Consider the following 25953-nt stretch of genomic DNA (forward strand, 5'->3'; position numbering starts at 1 on the left):
TGTTTTTTTTTGTTCATCATTGACTGTCAAGACTAATTGTTATTCAACAAACTTTTAACAACAAAGTTAATGACAATTAACTTGTATCTTATTTTGAGTTTTCTTAATTATAATCATTAAATGTCCCAAATTATCAACAATTAACCAATAAATTGCATCAAAATTTATATGAAACATTTTCAGTCTCATTTTAATTTCATAGGAACAACTAATTTAACCTTGCATTGGAACAATTAACTAATCAATTAAATATAAAAATGACTAAATTGCCTTTATAAATTCAAACAATTAACCAAATTAAGTTTTGATCAAAATTTTACCTTGAAAAAGGTGCTGCCATCTATGGACAATAATATGACTTATGAATGTGTGATTAACTTTAATTGTTGATTAGTTTTTTTTATACTTTGATATTGATTTAGACAAAAGTAAACAAATAACCAATTAATTGTTTATTTTTATCAAATGATTAATAAATTTTCATTAGTCTGTTAATTATTACACATTTGTACGATAAAGGAAAAGTTAATTCAATGACAATTGAAATCATAAAACGAAAAGTAAAGGGAAAATTGTAAATAATAGTTGATTAGTTGATTATCAGTTAAATTGTTACCCGACAAACCTGAAAATGATTAAATGATGTACCAAATTGTCTGATAACAATAATTGGTAAAGATAATTGTTAATCAGTTAATTGTTATCAGTGAAACCAATGGAAACCAAAGGTTAACATGGAAACGAGAAAAAAAAATCTCTTCTTCTTTTCCTATTAAACTCTCAATGAGAGATCACTAAATCATTGAACAGCTTAACCTGCTACAATTAACGTTTAATTAATTGTTGACCAAAGAAAATCCAATCAACTCTACTGTTTAATTGTTCCGTGAATAGTGTTGATCAACAAAATAATATGTAAATGGCTTCAATTGTGGGTAAAGCCAACAATCAACTAACCAGCATTTATCAATCAAATGTATTGACACTCAAATCTCAAGTTAATCATCATCGTCATTTTCACAATGGATTTCATCATTTAACCAGAAAATCATCAGCCTATATACTTAAATTAGTGACAATTAGCTTATTATTATTTTTATCTTTAGGAATCAAACCAATTAATTGTTTAATGTAAGTATTGAAAACCTCAATTAAAAACAATTAAGAAAAAGTGATTAAGAAAACTCCATCATAACATTGAATCGGTTTCATTGAGAATTTTAATTGTTTCGTTGTTTAGTTTGATTTAATTTTCTCTTCTTTTCTTTCTCTTATACTATTTGGCTAATTGTGATCATCGAAATTTACAGTTATGATGAAAATTTCCTGGAACAATTACCATTACAATCAATTGTTTCCACTGGAACTGAGGTTCGTTTATACACAAGTGAGGAATTCACCCGAACTTGTTTCACCAAAATCGATTACAAATCGATGTGCGCCGAGTTTGGACCTAAATGCGAATTTAAGTTCGAATGGTCTTATCCTGAATCACTATTAGAATTAATTAAATCCGGTTTCGATGCAAGAATTAGAGTTGAAAATGATTTACCAGTTAGACTAAAATCTAATCCCGATTATGAGATTTACGCTTCTCACTTGATTGTTTCCAATATCGGTTATGCTCATCAAGGAATCTGGTCTTGTAATTTTAAATTCATTAATCAAGATAACGGTAAACTTGATTCTTGGCAACATAGTTTCACAATTGAAATAATTGGTAAGTTAATTGTTGAACATTTAATTGATTAAAAAGAGCGAGAGAGTAATACTCAGATTAAACCGATACCAATGACGTTAATGAGATTAAAACTGTTTTTTGATTATTTTCATTAACTAATTGGCGATATCATGAATCAAATTAATTTAACGTTGATCAATTAATTGTTACCTTATTTGTGATGATCAGATTTTTGTTTCAATTACGAAGTTAATTGTTTAGCCTTGATTTGGTTACTTAAATTGTTTTTCCAGTTGTCATTGATTAAAATATTATATAGTTATTATTATTATTATGATGATGATTAGTAAATAATGACAACACTTTAATCAAGATTAATTGAGACAATTAAATTGTCTTACTTATTACTCATCAAATTACTGTTGATTAGATTGATTAAGTTGATAGTAATGTACAATAATATAAACAATTAAAGTGAAACACTTAAGTTTGTATTGATTAAAGGTTGTGATTCTGATTAAATTGAACACTGTTAACTTGTTACAATTAATATTAATTTTAACCTCTTTTAATTGTTGATTAATTATTTACAGAAAATGGAGTCAGAGGATCACCATGTTTAACTAATGATCACTGTTCAAGTTTTAATTGTACCAATGAAATTTGTACATGTGATTCAGATGAACCAATTTCATTTGGTGATTTATGTTTAAAAGGTAAATATTTACAACAAATCAGTTAATCACAATCAATCATTATCACTTATCAGTTAATTGTGAATATGAAAAGTTGATTCAACTTTTAACTCGATTAACTAATTCATTTAAACAAAGTAACGATAATGATTTCATGGTGACATAATTTGTGATAAGAATTCACTTTGATACTAATTTGATTTACTAATTGTTGTCACTAATTGCTAGCACCCAATCTCGGTGAAAAGTGTATAATTAATGCTGATTGTGAGAAGCAAATTGAAGACGCTCTGTGTTGGTGCTCATCATCAGTATCTTCAGACGATAAAGATTCATGTTCAGATCGGAAAACTTGCCAATGTCCACCTTCATATATCGCCGTCAGTTTGGGCCTAGGTCGACATCGATGTCTAAAGAAAGGTACATTTATTAGTGTTTCGAACTTTTTTCTCTCTCGTTGTTCTAATGTTTATTTCTGATCTCTCGAATATTAGCTCGAATCGGTGAACATTGTTACCGAAGTCAACAATGTGAAGCTGTGGACATCAACACTTACTGTTCATTTAAATCTCGATGTTCTTGTCGATCAGGTCAAACCTGTGCCACTCCAAGTATACGAACTTGTACCGATTCGTCTGGATGTAACAGTACCAATGAATATTGTGGTAATGGACGATGTCAAGTGGTCAAAGATCTGTACGAATCTTGTGAAACTAGTGACCAGTGTGAAGTAAACGCTTTGTGTTCCCCAAGCACTAAAAAGTGTATCTGCCAATCGGGATACAAATTGTCCCCAGTTAAGATGACCTGTATTCCTGAAGGTTACTGTTCAAATAATCTCGATTGTGAACATGGTTACTGTGACACCGAAACAAGTACCTGTATCCCGGGTGTCAAGCTATCAGGTCGCTGTACCGTCACCAAACAGTGTCAAGCTTACGATGTCAATAGCTACTGCGATGGTGACACTAATCAATGTACCTGTGGTTTGGGCTATTATGTCAGTTCTCAAGGTATTTGTCTATTGGACGGTAAATGTCGTATCAATGATGATTGTCGGCAAGACGCTAATGGCCTTTGCTATTACGAGGAATGTATTTACACCAAGAAATTATCATTACCATGTAAAGAGTCAAGACAATGTTACCTGGAAACACCTTATTCTTATTGTGAGACAACTGACCAGCGATCTGGTCAAGCTCAATGTTCTTGTCTTAATGGTTATCAAAATTACGATGACAACGATAAAGATGATGATAATGATGATAACGATGATAATCAACCACCGCCTTCAAATGCTAACTGTAAACAATGGCGCGATTGTAATACGAACAAAGATTGTTCAAACATAATTAACTCTCATTGTGACCATTCACATGCTCGATGTTCATGTAACACTGGTTACAATTTAAATGTCGATGGTTATTGTTACAAGAAATCCTTGTCACCCACTTCGGACAAAGGTCAGTTAATCTTGGATCGAATTTAATTTTACTCTAAGGTTAAAAACTTTCTTTTGACTTCGTCGATTTTTGTTCACAGATTCATTTTGGGCTAAACTCTGGACCGATTATTATATTTACATAATCATCGTTGCCGCTGCTTCCGGATTCCTTATGTCGTTGATCATTTGCTATTGTTGTAAATTGTGCTCGAAAAGTGATTCCAATAACGAGGCTCCAAGAAGAGGAAAAAATTATCCTCGAAGGACAAGGTTAGTTGATTCTCTATTTTCGTCTCCTCTTCGAGTTGTAACCTTTTTTCCATATCATTTTCACCTTACAGGGAAGGTCTTGACCGTCCAGTTACTGGCGTTTATATTACCCATCAACCCACCGCTCCACCACCACCTTATTCACCGCCTTCATCCACACCTCGCCCACCACAAGCTCCACAAACGATTTCAAGAAACTTTTAATACTCATAATGAATAATGAGAATTCACTGCTTACATCATTGCTGTTTTCTAATTATGTAATTATCTCATTATTTCATTCATCAGTTACTCTTAATTGTTGATTTGATTAACACTAATAATCTTTTATGAAAAGTTATAGACTTTGATGAAAACGGATAAACAATTAAAAGTTTGTCACAAAAGTTGTTTTACTTTTTTTTTATAAATTAAGTTATGGGATTAGGATTTAATTTATATTCACAGATTAATGAAGTTGGGTAAGTTAATTTGAGTTATATGTATTAATTATTGATATTTTAATTGTCTCATGATCATCATCTTGCCTCGGGATCTTGTCGGGAGGTTGAAACGGGCTCTTTGGTGTAAGTTTGTAAACACATTGAGTCAATGATTCGGTCTTCATTATCGTGAATTGAATGTGACGTCGATGGATTGACCAGTGATGGACAACAATGGACAAACAGTTCTCTAAACTCTCGGCGAAAATTATCATTAAGAAACCCGTAAAGTAGCGGGTTTGAACAGGCGGATGACATACCCGCTAAATGGCAGCAAGCGAAAAGCACCCGGTAAACCTGTGAATTGTCAAAGGGAAAGTAAAGATCGGCGACAATGTTGACAATGTTCAATGGTAACCAAGAGATGCCAAAAATGAATGAAATCGAAATCAAAAGTAATCGAGTTTTACGATTTTTCGAGGCCTCGCGTCGTTGTTTCTCTGGACAAGATCGTCCACCCAACTTTTTCTGGTCCATTCGGTATTTGAGCCTTTTCAGAATCCGAATGTAGGCCATTGTCACAATGATACACGGACAAACGTACTGGAATATCATAGATAATATCGAGTACAAAGCTCGACCATGATCGATAGGCCACTTTTCAATACAATAATCGATCGATTTGAGCCAAAGAATGTCTAAATATAAATATCGATAGAAAATCGAATGAAGAAAAAAAAATTGAAATTCTAAATTAAATCGTAACGATATAATCGTTTAACCAAATACAAGAACAATTTATTGATTGTGAATCAATTAGACAATTAGTCTGATTGTTGATCAGTTAATTGTTTGAATTGTTTCATTTTGCCTGTTGAACAATAAATTGCTCTGATTGTTAATAATCTCGAAGCAACAATCAAGACAATAACATTATGAAGATTAATATTTGATGAAATGCGATTCACAGTTAATAAATTGTTCCTATTAAATTGTACAGTATTGAACTGTCAAGAATTGATTGTAACTGTTAATTATCATTTGCCTTTACTTTGTTATTGTTAAGCTTAATTGTTAATCGATAAACTCAATTGATTCATTAGCCTCTTATGTTTGAAAACAAGAAGAAAACAAAAAAAAAATCCAAGTTCTAAGTGCTGATGATTAACATGTAATCTACATGATGATATAAGGAAATTATAATAATAACAATTATTTTTGATTGTAAATCAATTGTCAGTCATTGATGAAAATGATGTTAATCCAATTCACTTGATTGTCATCAAAGATAATCAATGAAACTTTTTTTTCCCTTACAATCAATCAATTGAAATGAAACATTTTTTATTTTTTCTTTCAAATAGATTATCAGATTTGATTGATTTAAATATAATTTGAAATTGTAACAGAAAATTCAATTTAGAGCTTAATTTGAGATCAGCTGATTGATATTGTTCCAAAGGTGTGATTTTGATTATCATGGGATGAGAATTGAATAAACATTTCCCACTCTGATTAAGAGCAAGTGTAATTGTTGAAATTTACATTTGCCCCGGTGGGAATTTTGAATGTTCTTAATAGAAAACTAGAAAAATTCTGATTCAATTCAGTTGTTTTTCCTTCTCTTTCGATAATAATATTATTATTCTAATTTTCTTTCTCGTGTAGAAATAAAATGATTGAATATTCATTCTGAATTCTGGAACAAAAAAAACTATCAATTCTTTAAATATTGTGAATAAATAACAAACTAATATGATACCTGAAGGTAAGATGAATAGCCTGAAGCAATTAGAATGATAATAATAATTGTAAATGACAAAAGAGTGAAAAATGAAATTTAAAATTGGAAAAATTTTCTTGTAAACTTTCAAACCCAATTGATTCATATTCACATTGATATGATATTTTATTGGCACGAACTTACTGATCGGGTGACTTTCAACGGTTCGGTAAATGAAAAGTGGGGCTGAAAGGGCCAAAGCGGTTAACCAAATTGCTGAGAGTGTGATAAAGGTGTTAATTGGTTGACAGGGTTCACAATTAGGATTAACAATTACTTTATATCGATCCAAGGCAATTGCAGTGATGCTGATTGTTGATACAAATATTGAGGTTGCTTGAAGTCCAGCAACTAATTTACATGTTGCCTCACCTTAGATGATAATAATAATAGAATCAAGGAAAAAAAAACAAAATTCAGTTAATCAATCATTGTCATTATCACGATATTATTACATATTTAGTTAGTTAGGTGACATTTTATTTTCTTGAGGATGACCAGTTGTGTTAGTGGTCAGTTAACATAAAGGTAATCAATTCAATGTGACACATAAAATCAAGAGTAACATCCGTGTTGATATCAAGGAAAAAAAAAATATTCTTGTTGACAATCAAACGGAAATGTTGACAATTTAACTTTTTCTGTCAACAATCAAAATATTGTTGGGATATTTATGATGATGTATATTTATTTATGTTTATATATATTGAATACCCTCCAACAATCAGGTACATTGTTATTCATTTAATATGATGATTACAATTACTTTTAATATAATCTGTCAATAATATCCTTTCCGGTCAGTATGTTTAATTAAATCACTCAAACGTAACTTAATTGTAATCATCATGATTGGTTTATCATAAGCTGTCACAAAACAAAAATAAAATATTCTTGATTCAGTTTGATTGAATTTAATTTTCAACCTCCTGATTGATTAAATTGTTGATTAAATGGAAACAATTTAGAGTAAAATTTTCATAATCAAGTTATTCAAGTTAAATTGTTTGAATCACACACAATTAATATTAATAGTTTATGTTGTGTTTTGTTTATAATTAATTGTGATAATAACAATTTTCCTGGTAATTCAATTTCATTGTTTACAATTAAACCATTTAATCAACACTGTTAACTTAACTTTAACAATTAAGCTTCCCAAAGATGAGAATTAACTTTCAATCAATTATCATGATAATTAATAAGTAATAACAATCATATTGATGATAATCAATAAAACTTTTATCTCCATAAATTTAAAGCCTATTAATCAATTTAATTGAGTATTAACAATCAACAATTGATTCATGGATGAAATTGTTACAAGGATTAATTTAATCATCTTGATGATATTATTAGGATGATGAAAAGTAATTACTTTCGTTGACCTTTCATGATTATATTATCATCATGATGAATAAGTGAACAAGCAAATTGAAATGATAAACACTTTTGTTTAGATAACTGGATTAACTAATTCAGATTCAATATTAACCTTTAATCAATCAATAAGATTAATATGATTATATCTCAATTCATTAAGTTCAAAGGCTTTTTCTTTGACTTATAATTATCAAGCAAAATTATTTAGCATCTTCATCTTTATCATGATGATGATGATGATGATGATGATGATGATGATGATGATGATGATGATGATGCTCATCCATGAGTAATACAAATGAATTGAATTCAATTTCAATTCAAATTTTAACCTTTTAAATGATAATTGTTTCACTACCTGAGAGATTAACAATTACTTAAAAATAGATTGCAATTGATTTTCAGGTTCAACGATTGATGAAATGATAATCATCACGATAATTATCATAATTATCATCACCAACATGATGATGATAATAAGTGTTTCCAAAAGGTTGAGAAAAGTTCAGTGGGAAAAATAAAATTCACTCCCTGTAAATTGTTTGAAATCAATCAGGTTGAAAACTCATCGAAAGGTAAATTAAGACTTATTATCATTTCTTGATTGTTATTTTCATTATTATCATTTCTTTAGTTGCAGATAATGTTCATGGAAAGATAATCAGAATATAAACTGAATCATTACTTGGAACTTTTTTCTTTCCTCTTTTTTTTTATGATGATTATTCTGATGAAGATAATTGTTTCCTAATAACATTATCATTGAGATTTAGTTTCTCTGTAAATACATTATTATTATTTTCGGTTACCTTGATTATTTTTTTTATTCTCACCAGGTAATCAAATGATCATCATGTGTATGTATGTGTTTACTATTAGTGTATATTGAGCTGAATATACAGGGTGAACCTAAAGAGAATCCAATCTTAGGGTAGTTTTATTTTACCTCGAATTTGTTTTTGTTTTTCTTTCTTGGTTCTAATTGGATTTGAACTTATTTTTTACTCCAGTAATTTTCATCATATTATTATATGTATTGGGCTTTCGTTCAATTCATCACATGAATTAATTAAATGAATCAGAATTAGTTAGTTGATAAAAAAGACTTTGGATCATCATGATCATCATTTTCCTTCATTGTTTTCATCTTATCCTTTTTGTTGTTTACTCAGTGATTCTAAATGTTATCTGACACACTGAATATTGATCATGTTTCCAAGCTGAATCTCTTAACTGTCCGAATCTTTTTCCAGTTTCATCTTTGCACGATAAAATCACTCAGTCAGTGGTCAGACTTTCCTCTCTCTCTCTCTCTCTCTCTCTCTCTCTCTCTCTCTCTCTCTCTCTCTCTCTGTCACTCTGTCCACTCTCTTGACCACTTGTACCTCATCACCTACATGCGATAATTGAGTTGATAATAGTTAACTTTTTCCTCGAAAGTTTATCAAATGATAAGGTAAATTATTTTCTATTCTAATGTTTGGAAAATCAATCGACTGAAAAGTTTCAGCTCAGTAAAAATCTCAATTTACACCCTGACCTTTGAATTTCGGTTGCATTTTAGTCTAAAGGTCAGTTTTTCATTTGATAAACTTTGTTTCTTTTTTTTTACTTTTCCTCTTTAATCGTGTTGTTTTAATTTGATCTTCATGATGGTTTCATGGGGAAAAACAAACTGATCTGATGTTTATCATGTAACTGATCAATAAGATATGTAAACTACTGACCACTAGAAATTTTATCAGAATTGAAACCTTAGAAAATGATAACAAATAAACTGAACTTTATTCTCCCCCAAGGAATGAAAATTTTATCTACTGAACAAATAGAGAACTTTATTTTCACCATTTCAGAATTCAAATTCTGACCATGAATCAATTGATTGTTTGGACAATAATTGCTATCAAATTGTGACAAGAAGAAGAAGAAAAATCTAATGTAAACAATTAACATGATATCTCATCAAATAGGTTCACAGTCTATCAGACCAATAGCAATTTTATAAGCATGTTCATTCAGAATCGATGTCAGAACTTTTATATTTCGGTTTATAATACTTTTACCCCAATACACTCACCACAGCAAATACCTTCATCTTTCACCTTCCAATATTGACAGATTATCTCATGGGTATGAATAATGGAGGAAGAAAAATATCCCTTAGAATTTTCATCTCTATTTTTCAGAAACTTTTTCTTTCTCCCTGTTTCTCATCTCATCATTTCCTGAGATCTAAAATATGATCTGAAGTCTAGAAAATTATCGTTACCTACTGAATACACGCAGAGAGAGAGAGAGAGAGAAATTTCTTAGCCAAATTCATGATAATCTTCATGATGCTACTGATAATCTATAAGCTTGACCAGAAACCTAACACCCAATGGAAATGAACTCATGATTGATTCTGATGATCAGAAAAAAAGTGATTCCAATAAGAAAAGATGAGAAATTATCATGTAAACAACTTGCATCATCAGGATGATTATCAGGTAACATTTTTTTCTTCATTATCTTTTTAATCATCTATCTACATGTTCAATGTGGTAACAATTTAGTTGATAATAATCATAATCATCAGAAAAACTAATCTGATTGATGTTAAGATGATAATCTTACCTTGTAAATGTAATAAACAAATGCTAGTATAACTTTTGCATGTTGAACTAAATTCAGATTAATGTTAATATCTCAAGATATTCAGAGTAAGAAAAGTTGAGTCTTGAACATGGATTAATCTGAATAACCAAGGAAATCAGAGTTTCATCACCAATTTACATGCTAATCAGTTGAAGAGTTTACTTATATCATGAAATCAGTTATCCCATGAAAATATATATAAATTCAGTTAATCAGTTAATAACATTGGGACTAGTTGATAGCACGTAATCATGATTATAATCATGAGCTAATTATTCATGGGGGAAAGGAAAAGAGTTGTGATTAATGATTATCTGTTAACAAACAATCAACAAGTTGATTCTGTGTACATTATATCAGATTCACTAATAAAACATTGAGATAAATTATCAATATATATGAATCACCATGAATACATGATCATGAAACAATATTATACATGAGATTTATATATTTATAGATTTTCCTCCAGGTAAATAATAAATTTAGATATTACTCTTTATCTTATTGGAATAATTTATCATTTCAAGAAAATTTCATGCTAATACTGAGCATTGAACTTTTAGAAAATCAAAATGGAAAATGATATTTATGAATAGAATTGGATTAAAGAGAGAGAGAGAGAAAAACTTTTCTGCTCCAATTTTGATTCAGATTTTGAGTCGAAAATTGAATGACCAAGATGATGACCACTTACCTAAAGGCCAGAATTTGAGGACAATTTCAACAAGTGAGAAAGGCATTGTGAATAAACACAGTAAAAGGTCAGAGATGGCGAGGTTGATGATGAATACGTTTCTTGGTGTTCTCATTGAAGGTTTCCTGATGACCACCATGCAGACCAGTCCATTGCCCGCTGCACCCAAAATGATCAGGATAATATATGCAAGGGTCAAGTAGGTGAATGCAGTGTCATCAATGGCTCGATTTGAAACGTAAGCCTGAAGTTTTTGCATAATTTCACTCCTATTATCATATTCAGGGTTGACATCGTAATCTTCAAGATGTCCACCAGAATCTTTTTCTATGGGAAATTGATCAATAAATAAAAAGAAAATGGATAAATATTAATAATAGAAGTTGAAAAGAAAGATGGAAAAAGTTTTCTCTTTCTTGTTGATATATCGAACTTGAAGTTTTGAACTTTAGACCAATCTAATAATGATGATGTATATTGTTCATGTTCATCTCTGCCTCATGGGAGTAACAAAATGATGGTGATAATCTTGAGGATGATGATACTTTTTTTCATGATATAAATTGTGAACACTGAGAAAAAGTTTCATCGATATTCAGTTACTTTGAATTTGAAAATTTCTATTCATTCATTTCTGTTATGATTACAATGAATTCAGATCAATTTTCATTTTGATTTGATCATTAAACCAAGAAGATATTTGATTAGTTTGATTGAACTTTCGGACATTTTCAATAATCATGATTATTATTATTATGAGAGCATTAAACTCACCATAATATTAACACACCTTGAAATTTGATTCCATTTTTATCTCCATCATGATAATCATCATGATTTGATTCAACAATTAACGGTAAGGTTGTCCCATTATAATCGTTTAATGATTCTGGCTGTTGACAATTAATCAATTGAAGTTTAGCTAATAATAACAATTTTAATCCAATTGAAAGTTTCATGATAATTATTTTCATTTAATCATCTTAGTTAATATTCACTCCAGGTCCACAATTAAATTAAAACATCATTCCTTTGACTGATTAAGATTATATATTGATGATCACTTCAGAACAAATTAATAGTTCTTGATAATATGAATTAGTTTATCACTTTAATTGTTCAATTGAGTTACTGATCACAATTAATGATTAAAACTGTTTGTGCACTTGAGAAGTTAAAAGTTACATTAATAAAGATGAATTTAGTTGTTGAATATTACAATTTCTCTTCTTCTTCTTCCATCCTTTGAATATGCGCTCATATTACAATTTATTTTCTATTGAAAATTTTTCTCTTGATTATCACCATGAAATAAACAACATTCACCTTGGAGCTTTCAGAACTTCAAAGAATCCATCTAACTCCATCTATTGAATTTTTTCGTACTTTTTTAGCTCTTTTTCTGCCCACTAGATATCACTGGTTTATCGAACCTTTTCCCGCGTTTTTTGACATAATTGATTCAATTTTTATCTCAATAAGGTCCGAGATGTTGGGTTAAGAAGGGGCCTATTTCATTTCTATTCCTCTTTTAGCAAGTAGAAAAATAAATTCCCGTTTTTTCAAAGAAAACCCCACACACAACATGGTTACCTCTAAGAACCAGATCTGTTAATCAATGAATTAATCAATTAATCTGTGACGGTGTCGGGGTTCGAGTACCTTAGATTAAGAATTATTGAAAACAAACTTGGAACATGTTTACGACGTAAGAAGTCATTACGACAAATCATTGATTTTCATTCTGTGGTAAGTTCCTGGTAAAATCATGAAAAATTTTCAAATGAACTCTAAATATGTTTATCAATAAATGACTGGAATGACCTTGGAACTCGAAACTTATTTTTTTACATACAAACTTAACGAAAGTCGAATTTTATTGAGTAACCCTGTATATCTTATAATATTAACGATCAAGTCCGGCGCCGATCATAGCGATGGCTTTGAATTTATTTTTATTCTTTTTCTCAATTGAATAGAATCTTTGAAGCTGAATTAATTTCTTTTTCATCTTCGCTTGACCACAAGATCAGTTCGATTCATTTTTCCTTGTTTTCTTATTAAGATTGGTAAATATTTACCTGAAGATGAGAGACAAGGTGAGATAATATACCTGATGTGATATTCTGTATTTGTAATTGTAATAAGAAAAAGGATTCGAATCATTTTTTTCCATTTCTATTCCATCTTATTGACTTTTTTTTCTCATATTGATGGTTAACCTCATCTCCAAAGATTATGGTAACTCTATTATTGAATATCCGTGACCAGTGAATTTAATTTCATTCTGTTTCATCAACTTATTCCTTTTACAGAGAATCATATCTTATTTCTTTCTCTATTCTGTAATGAAAGAAACTGATTGTTTTTCTAACCCCATCTTCTTTACAATTTTGGCAGAAAATATCACAAAGACTCATAATCACCATAGATTATCATTATGAGGAATAAGATGAGGTAACAAAAACAAATGTCTTCAGGATCTTCAACTGAAGTGCTAAAGGAAAAAGGAACCACAAGATTAGGTGTTACAAGAGATCAGGATGATTTACTGAGAAAGGATAAAAGAGCTCAAAGTCTAATGATAATCTAAACTTGGATTCTACTAATCTCCCTCCCTTTATACTTTGGCCTTGGAAAAAAAATCTGAAAGATTATAAACTTTTGATTTATTGACCATTACAATGTTTGTTGTGTTTTCATCATCACAATCATCATGTTTATCATCATCATTTTCTGGCCTTTGCTAATTTAACTTTACAATTGCGATTCAATTTTTGTTACAAAATTTCAAATGATGCAAACATATTGATAATGTTTTTAGTATCATCATAAAATTAAAAGAGGCTAAAGGTTAACCCCCAAAGGAAACAAATGATCAACATCAAGTTTACAATAACATCAACACAACAAACAAGAAATAATCATCATGATGATGATGATAACAAATTAGATAATATAAATTACTGGATGGAATCGTCAACATAACCCAAAAAAGAAAACAGAAAATGTTATTGATTTGAAAGATGAGAGAGGAAACAAAAACTATTACATTTTGTTGATCATGATGATTAGTATTATGGGTTTAATGTTGTTTTTACTATTAAAACAATTTACACAATTAACTTAAGGTTTTCAGTGTATCTGTTGCTGTTAACCGAAAAGCAAACACAATTTCATGGGTAAATTGTTGTCAAAATACTTAATCATCATGATTAAATTATAACAATAAGGTTTTTCTTTGTTTGGACAATTCTGTGTATAACAAAATTTTCAACAATTTAGCTAATAAATTGATTGTTGTACTTTTCATGAAACCAATTGGAGTCCAAAGGAAGAGGATAAACTATTCAAATTGATTGGGTGAATTTTAATTTTATGCAAATTTCATGTGATAGTTAAAGTATTAATTCAAATGGTTTCATACATTTACAATTTACTTTGACATTTATATTTGAAATTTAATCTAATTGACAGGTTAACTAAAATAATTTTGTTATCATCAGATCAATGACTGGGAATGCTGATTAACAGGATCATCCATGTGATTAAAATGTACCAAGGATGAAATCAAACAAAAAGCCAATGGATTGAGGAAGGAGGAGAAAAGGATAATGTAAGAGACTATTGTGCAATTTATAAGGATGGAGATTAATAAAGAAAGAGGAGGAAGATGATAAGGATGATAAATATTGTATTCACTTCTTTGTGTCGTAAAAAAAAACTAATCATCTCACGAAAAAGATGCGGATGAAAAGTACCGTTAACTGTTAACTCTCTTGCTCTCTCTCTCTCTTTCAATGTGAATATCATTGGTTTAGTGTTGGATAAACAAAATTAATTGTGTCATTTTAAACAGTTACCCTTAAATTGTTATGGTTAATCATTTGATGGGCAGATTTTGTTTTCTTTGACAATTTAAAGTTAAACTGAAAACCTTTCGACTATTTTAATTGGTCTCACTCTTTCCTATCTAAATTAAGTTATCAATCTTGATTATTATTTCGATATCTAGTCTAAATTTGGTTAATTGTTTGCTTTTTACTCAATCTATTTTCAAGATTTCACAATTAACTTAATTGTATGGATTTTACTTTCGGTTAATGTTTTGTACTTGGAGATGATCAACTTGTACCTGATTAGAGTGATAATTATTTTTAGCTCTATGGGAAATATTTAAATTCCTTGTGGTTAACCACTAACATGAGAGAAAAGTATTTAAATTGATTGTAATCAGGTTCCAATTAACTTTTTGGTTAATAACGATGAGCTGATTATGTTTATCTTTGAAAATTGTGAGTCTATTCAACTTGTTTCATCAACTTTTTGTTTGCAATTTAAATGAACAGTTAAACAAAAAAGTAAACTCAGTTCTGTTAATTACTAATTGAAATTATCATCAACAATTAACAACAAAAATACTATGATGATTTCACCATTTTCCATGATTTAATTTGGTCGGCAAATCAGTGGATCAATCAATGAACAGACTTGTGTAACTTTTGCAAAAACAATCAATTTGATTGTTGATTTTAATTGTCAATCGATAAAAACTTAATTTCCCTTAAATTTATCTCCAATGATTAAAGGAATATACAATTCGTAAATTGTTTTCAAATGATCGGAGGACGGTCAGCATCTGGTGGACCTGCAATTCGTGATAATGATAACAATTTACTCCATAAGGATTTAAGATTTTATTGGTCATCTTCATATTGGTAAAGGTCAACAGCTCGTGGCACACGTGAAGTGCAAAGTAAAAAAGACTAAGACATTTTCGGGTAACTCGAGACAAGAACCAGTTTTTAATCTCAGAATGACCTGACCAGAAATAGAGACCAGGTGAAACATACTGGTCAATAGCGAGGATAATAAATACTATTTACAATGGACCAGGGGTCAAGATATCGGACAAGTTGGTCTAAGAAAATTGCGATTGGAAAAACGTCTTAAAAGAAACAGGACACGCTTATCATCTGCTCTCTTCTTGTCTTCACCTTTCACCTCAATCTGTTTCCTTTTAAACTTTTTCTCTCTCAATCTCCACCCTGTATTTTCTTAGACTTTACTTATCTTCCTCTTACTTTATCTTCTCTTTCTATTGTATCCTTTCTTGCTCTCTTTCTTTCTTTGTTATTTTCCTCTTTCTTAGCTCGTGTCATATGTAAACACAAATCTATTCACTGTCTGGTAACCTGGTTGACCTCAGGTCAATTGAATCGCTGTTTTTGGTTAAATCGTTTCCATTTTCAATACACTTTTCAACCCATTGACCAGACACAGAATCTGTTGCAGTTATTTGCCCACTGGTCATTTGAATTACTTGGAACGTGACTTTTGCTTCGAAGACGAATCAAGGTGGACATTTTAGGCTCTCTCTCTCTCCCTCTCAACCCCGACACCCACTTGCTCAAGTCAAGGTCTATTTGTCTAGAAACTTGTCGTCCGGCCAAAAGTATAATTTGATTTTGCCCACAATTGGAAATCAGGTAACAACCAACATCGGTTGACACAAACAACTTATTTGATTCGGACCACTGATTTTAGGTTAACAATTTAATCATCAGCTGATTGTTTACCTACCATGGATGATGGAAGACGGTGATCAATGGTTTAATCAAGATGATGGACCAAAATGATTGACAGATTAATGATTAACCCAATTGTTAATAACTTGGGCTCACCATTTAAACATAATTGTTACCAATACTTTTCCAGCTCACCAAAAGTTTTCATTTTGTTTGGATAACAATTAACTCAATCATTTCTAATCAATTTTATCAATCAGTTGATGGTTAATCATGTGTAAATTACAATCTACCTGGAAATTAACTATTGATTAACTAAAGATGACGATGATTATGATAACGGATGTGATAATCCTGATCAACATGATACATGATCCTTTTTATGTATATGATCAAGTTTAATTATCAATATAACAATTTATTGATCTCAATATTAATCAAACAGAGCGAGGTCAATGTGTTGATGATTAAATTACAACGATGAACAGTTAATTGTAACTTTTAATTTAGATCAAACTTAAGTTTAATAATAGCAACTTCTTGGTTGAATATTGAATTACCTCAAAGATGATGATTCTGATGATTAAACTAATTACGATTCGCCACAATAAGATAACAATTACTTTAAAATTAACTAAACTAGGGAAACAAATGTCTCATAAATAACAACAATTAACTATCAACTAATCAACAGCTAATTGTTACCTTCCTGTGACTTGATATTGGGTCAAATGATTGAGATAATGTACCAACCATTAAAACCTATTATTCTGGTGATTGTTTACCAACCAAAACAATTTACCGTTAATTGTTGAAGCGAAACGTTTATTTCAACTTAATTCAATTACTAAATTGTATTACCTATTGTGATAATAGTTGTTGATTGTTGATTTTGAAGCCAACAAATTGTTATCATAATCAATTATTTAATCTTGTTAACTTTTTTTACTTTGGCTATTGGGTTGACCTACGAGGGTGATGATTAAAACCTACTAAGGATTCCCGGATTAATTAATCCTTGATGATGATGATGATGATTTAATATCCAATTGTAATTGTGTTACAATTTAAATGTACAATCAATTTGGACACAATAATTTGTTAATTGTTGAAACGTTTATTTTGTTTTTCCATTGAAAATAACAATATAATTTTGTTGATAATTATAATTTTTTTTTATGTACATGAAAAAGCAAATTGATTAACTGATTTTATACTTGTATTAGTTGATTGTTGATGATTTGCTTATCAATAGATTTACAATTTAAAGTTAATCAAAGTGAAACAATTTAAAAGATGAAGATGATGTTGATAATAATAAAAAATATTCTCAATAAAATGATGATGATAATTACACACAATTTAAATAATTAGTTTAATAACTAAATCGTCTAATACCTTAATCGAGGCTCAAATGAGGTATAAGTTGAATAAGGTGATAAATTGGATGGATTGTTAATTGTTGTAATATAATGATGATGATGATGGTGATTAAGGTGTTGATTGTTAATGGCAGTATCATGGTAAGAGGTATAGATTGGTGAATTTGGCCTGTCCAATATAATGGCCGGTGAACAGGAAGTGACCATTTTATCTGATTGGTTAGTTAATTGTTGTTTCAAACAATCTGAACCATCGGTTGTACAATCGATGATAAAATTGTCATCGATTGTATTATCTTCGGGTATTGCTAGGCAAGGATGGGCAGCGGTCTCTTTTTCATTAGTATAATAAACGGCTCCTTGTCTTCGGTAAATTAATGCAATGATGATAATTAGAAAGGTCAACGAGATGACCACAAGGAAACCTAAAACCATACCGATTTTGGGCTGTGGGTAAGTGAGTCTCATCTGAATCTTGGTGTTATATTGACAATTATCAATATCATCATCGGAAATTGTGTAAATGGGTCGACCTTCAAGTTGACTAGGTGATGAACATTTAACGCAAAATTTACCGGCATTGTGACCATTTTGAACGCAAAGGGCAGAATAAGCGGATGGAAGTTGATTGAGCCAATTGATTAACGGTAAAATGTGACAACGTGAACAAGACCAGGGATTATTGTGAAGAGCAATTAACCTTAGGGTTGTCATGGAATCAAAGGTTTCCAATACTGAGGATTCCAGGGTGGATAATAGATTATGAGATAAGTTTAATGCTTCAAGATGGTAAAGTGGTTTAAATAGTGAAGCTTGAAGGGTGGTAAATTTATTCCTACTAAGGTCAAGGTGTAAAAGTGAAGATGACCTGTTAAAGGTTGACTCGTTTAGACTATCGTCCAGTTGAGTTTCAGCTAATGAAAGATGTTGAAGGTTTTTCAGGGGACGAATCAAATTTGCCACTGAGTTTCCTGGATTATAAAGGTTGGGATTATTGTTGAAATTAAGGGTTGTCAAATTGGAAATTGGTTCCAATAGGGTGTCAACTATACCACGAATTGAATTGTGGGACAGATCAAGTGAATCAACTGTCGATGAACAAAATGTACACGTTGAAAGGCCAGTTAATGAATTTGAAGAGAGCCCAAGATGAGTTAATTGAAGTCCATCAAAGGCATGGTCACTAAGTACCGTTATCTTATTACCATCTAAATGAAGGTATTTCAAATTGGTTAAATATCTGAAACCAAATGAGGTTAAATAATTAAGATGATTACCCTTTAGGTTAAGATAATTTAGATTGTTAAGATTCTTGTAAACGGAAGCGGGAATATCTTTGAGGCCACAATTTTCCAAGGAAAGATGATTTAAAATTGGAAGATCGGTAAAATATTCCGCTTTGATTTCACTAAGTGGATTTCCCGACAGGTCAAGATTGGTCAGTTGGGAGAGCGGGTAAAACATTCGTGGTACAAGTGACCGAATCTTATTCCGAGCAAGGCTCAACTTTTCCAGGGAAATTAGAAAGTTAAATGGAGCCGAGGGAATATTGAATTCATCTAGACGATTATTACTCAGGTCAAGGTTAATTAAACGGGAAAGGTTATAAAAATCGTGAGGTGATAAAATGCCAATGGAATTGTAGCTGAGATCAAGAGATCGCAATTGATAACCAGGCCAGAAAGACGACTCGCCGATGGCAGGTAATCGTGAATGGCTAATTTTAATCTCCTCTAATTCAGTTAATCCATTGAAAATTTTACCCAAATTAAGGCTGTTTTCTTGATCCGGTTTACCATCAACAATCAATATCTGTAATAATAATAAGACAACAATCAACAAATAATTAATCATGAAAATCAACCAAATTTAAAAGGTTAACACACATTTAAGTCAATCAAAAATTGTATTTGATTTTTTTTCAGGTTGGTTTCATATTCAATCAAATTTGGTTAATTGGTTAAATTATAATCATCTGAGCAATCAAATTGACTGATTGTTGATCAACAATCAACGGCAACAACATTTTAATTTAGGGTGAATTTTATAATAAATGTAATAATTGTTCATCTTATTTGTGAATTTGAAATGTTATCTAATTAATATTCCTGGTCCAAGATAATCAGGATTAAGAATTGTGGGGAAAATTTTGGTTAACTGTTAATCGTTAATCAATCAATCATCGTCATCATTTTGTGGTCTCCGTAGGAAATTGAAATGATGATTATCATGAGGTGGAGGAATTAATTTAATTCTCAATCAACTGATTGCTGTTGAAAATTTTTTGTTAACAATTTAACAAGAGGGAGGAAAATATCACAATTATCTTGGATAATGGTGGAAAAGGTGAGTTATCAAATTCTAACGATTATCGTTAATGAAAATTTAGTTAATTAATTTACATTGGATTTTATTACAAGGGAAGTTAATATGTAGTAGAGGTAAAAGGATAGTCAGGAAGTTGAGAGAAAGAGTGTGAAAGGTCAAATGGAAAAGGTCAAAAGTGAGAAATGGATAATATGTTCAAAGTATTAATAGTTATCAAGGGAAAAGCTATCTAATGAGAGAAAACAATTAGACAATAATCAGCGGGGATTCATAAGGGGAGAGAGAGACTGATAACAACAGAAAGTCAAAGAGCAAGTAAAAGAAAGGGAAAGGTGAAGGTGAAGGAGGAAAGGTCAATACGAGTTGATAAAATTTTTGTATTGGTCAACATGAGACAAGAAAAATGATAAGAATAATCATTTTGACGATGATAATTAATGGAGATGGTTACGGTTACGGATTAGTTGAGATAATCTTCCAAGCTAAATTTAGGATCAACAGAAAAGGGCAAAAGGGAAAAGTAAAATAAGCAAGAGAGAGAGAGAGAGAGAGAGAGAGAGAGAGAAAAATTAACCATGGACAATGGGCTGAAAAGGATAAACAATCATAAAGATTGTGTAAAAATGTATCGTTTGGAACTATCGAGGTGTGACCAGGTCACTTTTCAGAGACACGGGCGTTGTCCTTTTCTTCAGCTTTGCTTCATTTATTTAAACAACGAAGAGAGTGAGAGAGAGAGAGACAAGGGAGATAGTGAGTAAGAAAGACTACAGAAAGAGAAAAATAAGAGAGACTCTTTCGAGTATCAAGAATATACTCTGTCAAGAATGTTGCTTATCTCTGCAATCCTGAACTCCATGAGAATTGTTTGAACAGTAATAGGGAAATGGAAATGATGATAATGATGATGATGATGATAGTTGATGGTGAAACATGTCTCATTTACAGGATGAAAACAAGAGTAACAGTTTGAGAGAGAAAATGAAATCATGAGAGACTAATACAATTAGTGAGTGAGTGAGACAATTGATGATCATGGTAAAAGTTTAAAACTGAATTTCAACGATGAAAGATTGGATTAGATTTACCAGATTTACATGTAAATCTTACGAGTTGAGGAAAAAAATAACTTGAACTTGACACATAGACAGTGAGAGAGAAATGATAATGATGATATTTTCCTTATTTCTCTTTCCTGGTGATTAGACTAATTCATTCAAATGGATAATCTTGAATATCTAATAAATGTCTTAATCATTTCTCTTTATTTATCCCAACACTTTTTGTCGAGCGATGATATTACATTAATCTCTCATTTAGATTAGTCCATCATTAGAAAGACTTGATACTTAAGTTATATTCTTATTCTTATATTTAATTTACTCTTCTAATTGAGATACTGTTACCTGAGAAGATGAGAGAGGACAAGGAAATAGGAAGACTGAGATGAAGGTGAAGAAAAAAAACTCGAATGAAATTGATCATGATTAGTTTTTGGTGGAAAATTTTTCGACTGTATAACAACAGGTAACAAGAATACATGAGTATCATCGTTCTCATCATTGAGTGATTTTCTTCTGAATCTTTGGATAGTAATTGAATTGTAATGATGAAGATGATGAAAAGGATGAGGAAGAAAAATAATTGATGATATTTTCGTCTAGTTGTCAATTTAAACTAATCAACCATGAAAAGTTAAGGAAGAGAATTGATTTGAAGATGAGATGTCAACCATCATCTTATTTGATCTAATGAAGAGTAACATTTGTGAGTGTCAACGAGGATGAAGAAGAAGAAGAAGAAGAAGAAGAAGATGATGATGATGATGAGAGAAAAAAAAGAAAACAATGAAATAGAACAATTTGTTGATATTAAATAACATGATTAAGGAACAACAATTAGAATCCCAATGAAGTCAAACAAAGGAAGAAAACAAGAGATGAGGAATTGGATCGAGGTGAAGAAAACAAAGGTAAGAAACTGAGACTATCAATCAGTTTCATCTTCATCATTTATCCCTTGATCGTCATTATATCAAAATTGATAACCATCAAGGTAAGAGAGATGATGATGATGATGATGCTGTTGATTGTCAATGATTAACTTTGATGGACAAGGCACGAGTAATGATCAACTATTAACGCAGAAAAATTGATAATGGAGTTGGAATCTTTTCTTAATGGTAACAGATCAATTCTGATAAATCTTAATTCATGATTAGCGGAAAATCATTAACTTGATTCACTTTTCCATCACAACTGATCTGAGCCACAATTACGATTACCAAAATACTTCATCTCTTCATCCAAAGGTCATATCATATATATATCTTATTATCTAACAAGAGATACGAGGTCAAAGTTGATTCCAAGAGAATAATTAACCAGAAAAAAAACTTGAAATCAAAATGGAAACAATAAAATCTCATTAACTCTTAGTGTTTCTTGCTCTCCATCGTAATAAATATTAGATTTGAACATAAATATATTCGCAATGGTGAAAATCGTATCGTATTTGAAAAAGAAAATGAATATTCTGAATACTCTGAGTATCAGAAAAAGAGGAAAATATAATTAAAGTAGAAAACGAAAAACAACAAAAAAAAAGATAAACATTAACAGTGGAAAATAAAACAAACAATGTAACCATAACATTGAATAGGTAATTGAATTAAGAAAATGACTGATTAATATTTAATTTAGTAATTAATCAACAGTGAAGTTGATTAAAGTTGAGAGGAGACTCGAAAAGTTGAATTAAATTGAAAACTGATGAAAAGGTTAACCGGGATGACATTGGATTTGATTGTTGTAAGATAATGAAACCAAATTAAGGTGATTGATTGATTGATTGTTTATATAAATACAATTAGAATTGTTAATTACCTTTGTCGATGGATCAATTAAATTAGTAGGTATCCTGGTAAGTTTACCTGATTCACAAATTACCCTTTTCCTTTTAGTTTCATCCATATCACAGACACAACTTTTGATGCACCTCTGCCAGGAACCAAGATCAAGTTTATTATGATTATTTAGATTAAGATGATTAACTGAATCAGATGATGATGATGATAAAGATATCGATGGATTAGCTGAACTAATAACAATTATAACTGTAAGTTGAAGGAAACTGTTTACACAGAATAAGTAAATTAGATTGAGTATCATGGTGAAAATAATGAGAGAAAATAAAAGAATTGAAAATATCGAGAAATTGAAATGAGAGATGAATGAGAATCCAAGTTAACTGATCCAAGTTCAAAACATTAACTGAAGTCCAATAACAAGAAGATGATGAAGATGAAAAGCTGCAGTGAAAAGTGAGAAGAGAGAGAGAGAGAGAGAGAGACATGAATAGGTAGAAAGAGGGAGAGAGAGAGAAGGATGATAAAAAAAGAGAAAGGAGGAAAACCTTGAAAGAGGAGGAAGATAAGTCTTTCTTTTTCTTTCTCCTTCTCTTCAAGCCAAAGACCCGTTGTTGCCATTGTTATGTTATTGTTATCGGCCCGTGTAAAGGAAGATAAAGAAGATGAGGAAGATGAGGAAGATGAGGATGAGGATGAGGATGATGGTTCCAAAGGAGGTCGAGTGACTATGTTACTTTTTGATAGAAAACTTTTTTTTTCTAAAATTTTTATTCTCTCTCTTCTCGATATAACACATCGAGCAGATGTTACAATTTACTCTTTCAAACGAACCCAGAAAAAAAGTCCTAACCTATGGTTCCGTTTGTTGTCAGGTCACTTTTTCTTTTTAAATGACCAGTGGTGAACGTGTATCGAGAGGCATGTGGCACGCAATCATTATCTTCATCACAATCATCATCATCATCTTCTTCTTCTTCCTCTTCTCGAACTTGCAGATTTACCTGGAAAAGAAAAACTTTCATTAGAACTTTTAACTTTTCCTTGGGTTTCTTTTTTTTTCGACTTTTTTAAATTTCCTATTTTCGAGTTTTTAACTTTAATCATCATCCATTATCTTCTTACTCATCATATAAATACTGTAGTATATCTATGGGGATAAGGTTCGACTCCTTCTTCCGTTTCGGAAGTTCCTAATTCGACCTAATTCCTTCGTAATTGTTTAACCAACTTAATTTTTCCATGTTAATATTATAAGGAAATCATGATAAGTTTAATTTGAGGAAAAAAAAGTCAACCGATTACATTATGATGATGAGACAGTTTATCGAGTTTCATTTTCTTATAAAATCGATTGAGTTTTCTGTTGGAGTTTGTTGTTAGTTTTTTGTCGAATTCGAATAAAAAAGTTCTAAAATTGATTCCGTCTTTTAGCTAATTATTGGTGGCCTGACACGCGTATTATACTTTTTACTTGCTGTTGATTTAATTTCGTGTGAATTAAATCAAGATTTCAAAGGGAATTAAAATCCATCGGGATTAACATTGATTATCCCACGAAATTATATCTTGTACACATATTAGATTATGTGACTTAACCTCCTCCATTTCCGTCTCCTCCTACTCTTCCCTCAGTGGATCTAATTCAATTCAATTATTAATTCTTAACTTATTGGTTAATAATTACGATTATCATTTAACCGTTAATAGTTTTGGTTCATCAGCTGCTGAGAATCTTTTTTATCCCTTTCGCTTTTCATGATAACACAGAAAAATTCAGAGATTTAGATTATATCAATTTCTACCAATGAACAGTCGATGAAAATTTCTACCACTGATCCGAAACATGATAATCTCATTCATCAGTTAACAAGAAATTTTGTCGTGATTATTATTTGTGATCTCACATTTTATCAGATTCGATCTCAATATTATCATGATTTTATTATTTAATATTATGGATCAGTCTCAGTAGCGGTCAGTTTAATACTTTGGTCACTTTTTACTGGAAATTGAGAAAAATTCAGTCATAGGAATAACATTTATCTCTCTCTCTCTGTTGGGTTATTCGATATGTTCAAAATTTTCGTGGGATAAACACGAAATATTGTCCTAACCTATTCTAGTGGTTTATGATTTGCAAGTTAACTTGTTGTCACCTCCCTTGAGGACAAACTCCCTCGTAATGACAATATTTGGTTCACATGAAAACAGTTCGAGTTCGAGAAGTTGATATAACGGTAAATATCACTATCGAATCTGTTTCACACTTAAATGGACTAATCAAAAAGTCATCATCATCTTTTCAAACTTTAACATCTTCATTTTTATCCTCATCACTTTCACGTGGGAAATTTTTATCACCATCACCATTGATTATCAATATGTATTAAAAGTCACACGGAAACGGAATCAGTGAAACTTGTTGATTGATTAAAATTAAAATTTCCAAGAGAGTAGCTTCTTCTTGGATAACTTAATCAACTCAACAATTAAGCAACAATAAAGCTCATTGATTAACCTCTCGTCAATCTCACAACCATAATCAGAACCATCAATTTATCAATTATGGTAAAGATAATTAAGATAACTATAATTAATAGAGAGTGATGATCAACTTAATTTAAGTTCATTGATACTTAACAAGTGAGACTAATATTTGAATCAACAATCCAAATAATCAAGGTAACAATTAAACTGATTAGTTGTTTGTTTTTGACAGTTTTAAAGTTTAAACTTTTTCCCCCCAAATCATTTCCAGTATATGATTTAATAATAATAATCAACTTGGATCCAATTGTAAACATTGAAAACTATTATTAAACCCTGAGGGTTGA

The 25953-nt window shown here is 30.6% G+C and overlaps 3 protein-coding genes across 5 annotated transcripts; 1 reads left to right on the forward strand and 2 right to left on the reverse strand.

Moving 5' to 3' along the window:
- The first annotated feature begins 739 nt into the window (after positions 1-739).
- LOC128395272 (latent-transforming growth factor beta-binding protein 2-like) lies at positions 740-4476 on the forward strand. The gene is made up of 7 exons (XM_053355677.1): positions 740-1131; positions 1311-1720; positions 2275-2397; positions 2605-2796; positions 2871-3839; positions 3919-4090; positions 4162-4476. Exons 1-7 carry the CDS (start codon positions 920-922, stop codon positions 4292-4294), a joined length of 2211 nt encoding a protein of 736 aa, XP_053211652.1. The 5' UTR covers positions 740-919; the 3' UTR covers positions 4295-4476.
- On the reverse strand, positions 4476-12232 carry LOC128395274 (neuropeptide F receptor-like). 2 transcript variants are annotated; one of them, XM_053355680.1, is made up of 4 exons: positions 11803-12232; positions 11013-11339; positions 6440-6667; positions 4476-5210 (listed from the first exon to the last, which is right to left on the reverse strand). In XM_053355680.1, the coding sequence occupies exons 1-4, from the start codon at positions 11984-11986 to the stop codon at positions 4609-4611; spliced, it is 1341 nt and encodes a 446-aa protein (XP_053211655.1). In that variant the 5' UTR covers positions 11987-12232; the 3' UTR covers positions 4476-4608. The 2 variants fall into 2 exon arrangements, with proteins under 2 accessions (XP_053211655.1, XP_053211656.1); XM_053355681.1 differs by having other exon boundaries at positions 11787-12232.
- Positions 12233-17678: 5446 nt separating this feature from the next.
- Positions 17679-23531, reverse strand: LOC128395273 (carboxypeptidase N subunit 2-like). 2 transcript variants are annotated; one of them, XM_053355679.1, is made up of 3 exons: positions 23136-23531; positions 19200-19734; positions 17679-19130 (listed from the first exon to the last, which is right to left on the reverse strand). In XM_053355679.1, exons 1-3 carry the CDS (start codon positions 23418-23420, stop codon positions 17932-17934), a joined length of 2019 nt encoding a protein of 672 aa, XP_053211654.1. In that variant the 5' UTR covers positions 23421-23531; the 3' UTR covers positions 17679-17931. The 2 variants fall into 2 exon arrangements, with proteins under 2 accessions (XP_053211654.1, XP_053211653.1); XM_053355678.1 differs by having other exon boundaries at positions 17680-19734; positions 23136-23530.
- Positions 23532-25953: the final 2422 nt, after the last annotated feature.

Source organism: Panonychus citri, unplaced genomic scaffold (assembly GCF_014898815.1).
Source record: "Panonychus citri isolate SS breed McGregor unplaced genomic scaffold, ASM1489881v1 Contig00141, whole genome shotgun sequence".
NCBI classification, from domain to species: domain Eukaryota; kingdom Metazoa; phylum Arthropoda; class Arachnida; order Trombidiformes; family Tetranychidae; genus Panonychus; species Panonychus citri.

What these genes read in the sequence shown, in the direction of transcription:
- LOC128395272 (XM_053355677.1), top strand. Translation starts at nt 920, where the DNA reads ATGGCTTCAATTGTGGGTAAAGCCAACAATCAACTAACCAGCATTTAT. An exon ending in TTTCACAATTGAAATAATTG is followed by an intron (nt 1,721 to 2,274) that starts GTAAGTTAATTG and finishes AATTATTTACAG; the next exon opens with AAAATGGAGTCAGAGGATCA. An exon ending in TGGTGATTTATGTTTAAAAG is followed by an intron (nt 2,398 to 2,604) that starts GTAAATATTTAC and finishes ACTAATTGCTAG; the next exon opens with CACCCAATCTCGGTGAAAAG.
- LOC128395274 (XM_053355680.1), bottom strand. Translation starts at nt 11,986, where the DNA reads ATGAAAATAATTATCATGAAACTTTCAATTGGATTAAAATTGTTATTA. An exon ending in CCTCAAATTCTGGCCTTTAG is followed by an intron (nt 6,668 to 11,012) that starts GTAAGTGGTCAT and finishes TTATCATCTAAG; the next exon opens with GTGAGGCAACATGTAAATTA. An exon ending in CGTTGAAAGTCACCCGATCA is followed by an intron (nt 5,211 to 6,439) that starts GTAAGTTCGTGC and finishes ATTTATATTTAG; the next exon opens with ACATTCTTTGGCTCAAATCG.
- LOC128395273 (XM_053355678.1), bottom strand. Translation starts at nt 23,420, where the DNA reads ATGATACTCAATCTAATTTACTTATTCTGTGTAAACAGTTTCCTTCAA. An exon ending in TAATTGATCCATCGACAAAG is followed by an intron (nt 19,735 to 23,135) that starts GTAATTAACAAT and finishes TTATTATTACAG; the next exon opens with ATATTGATTGTTGATGGTAA.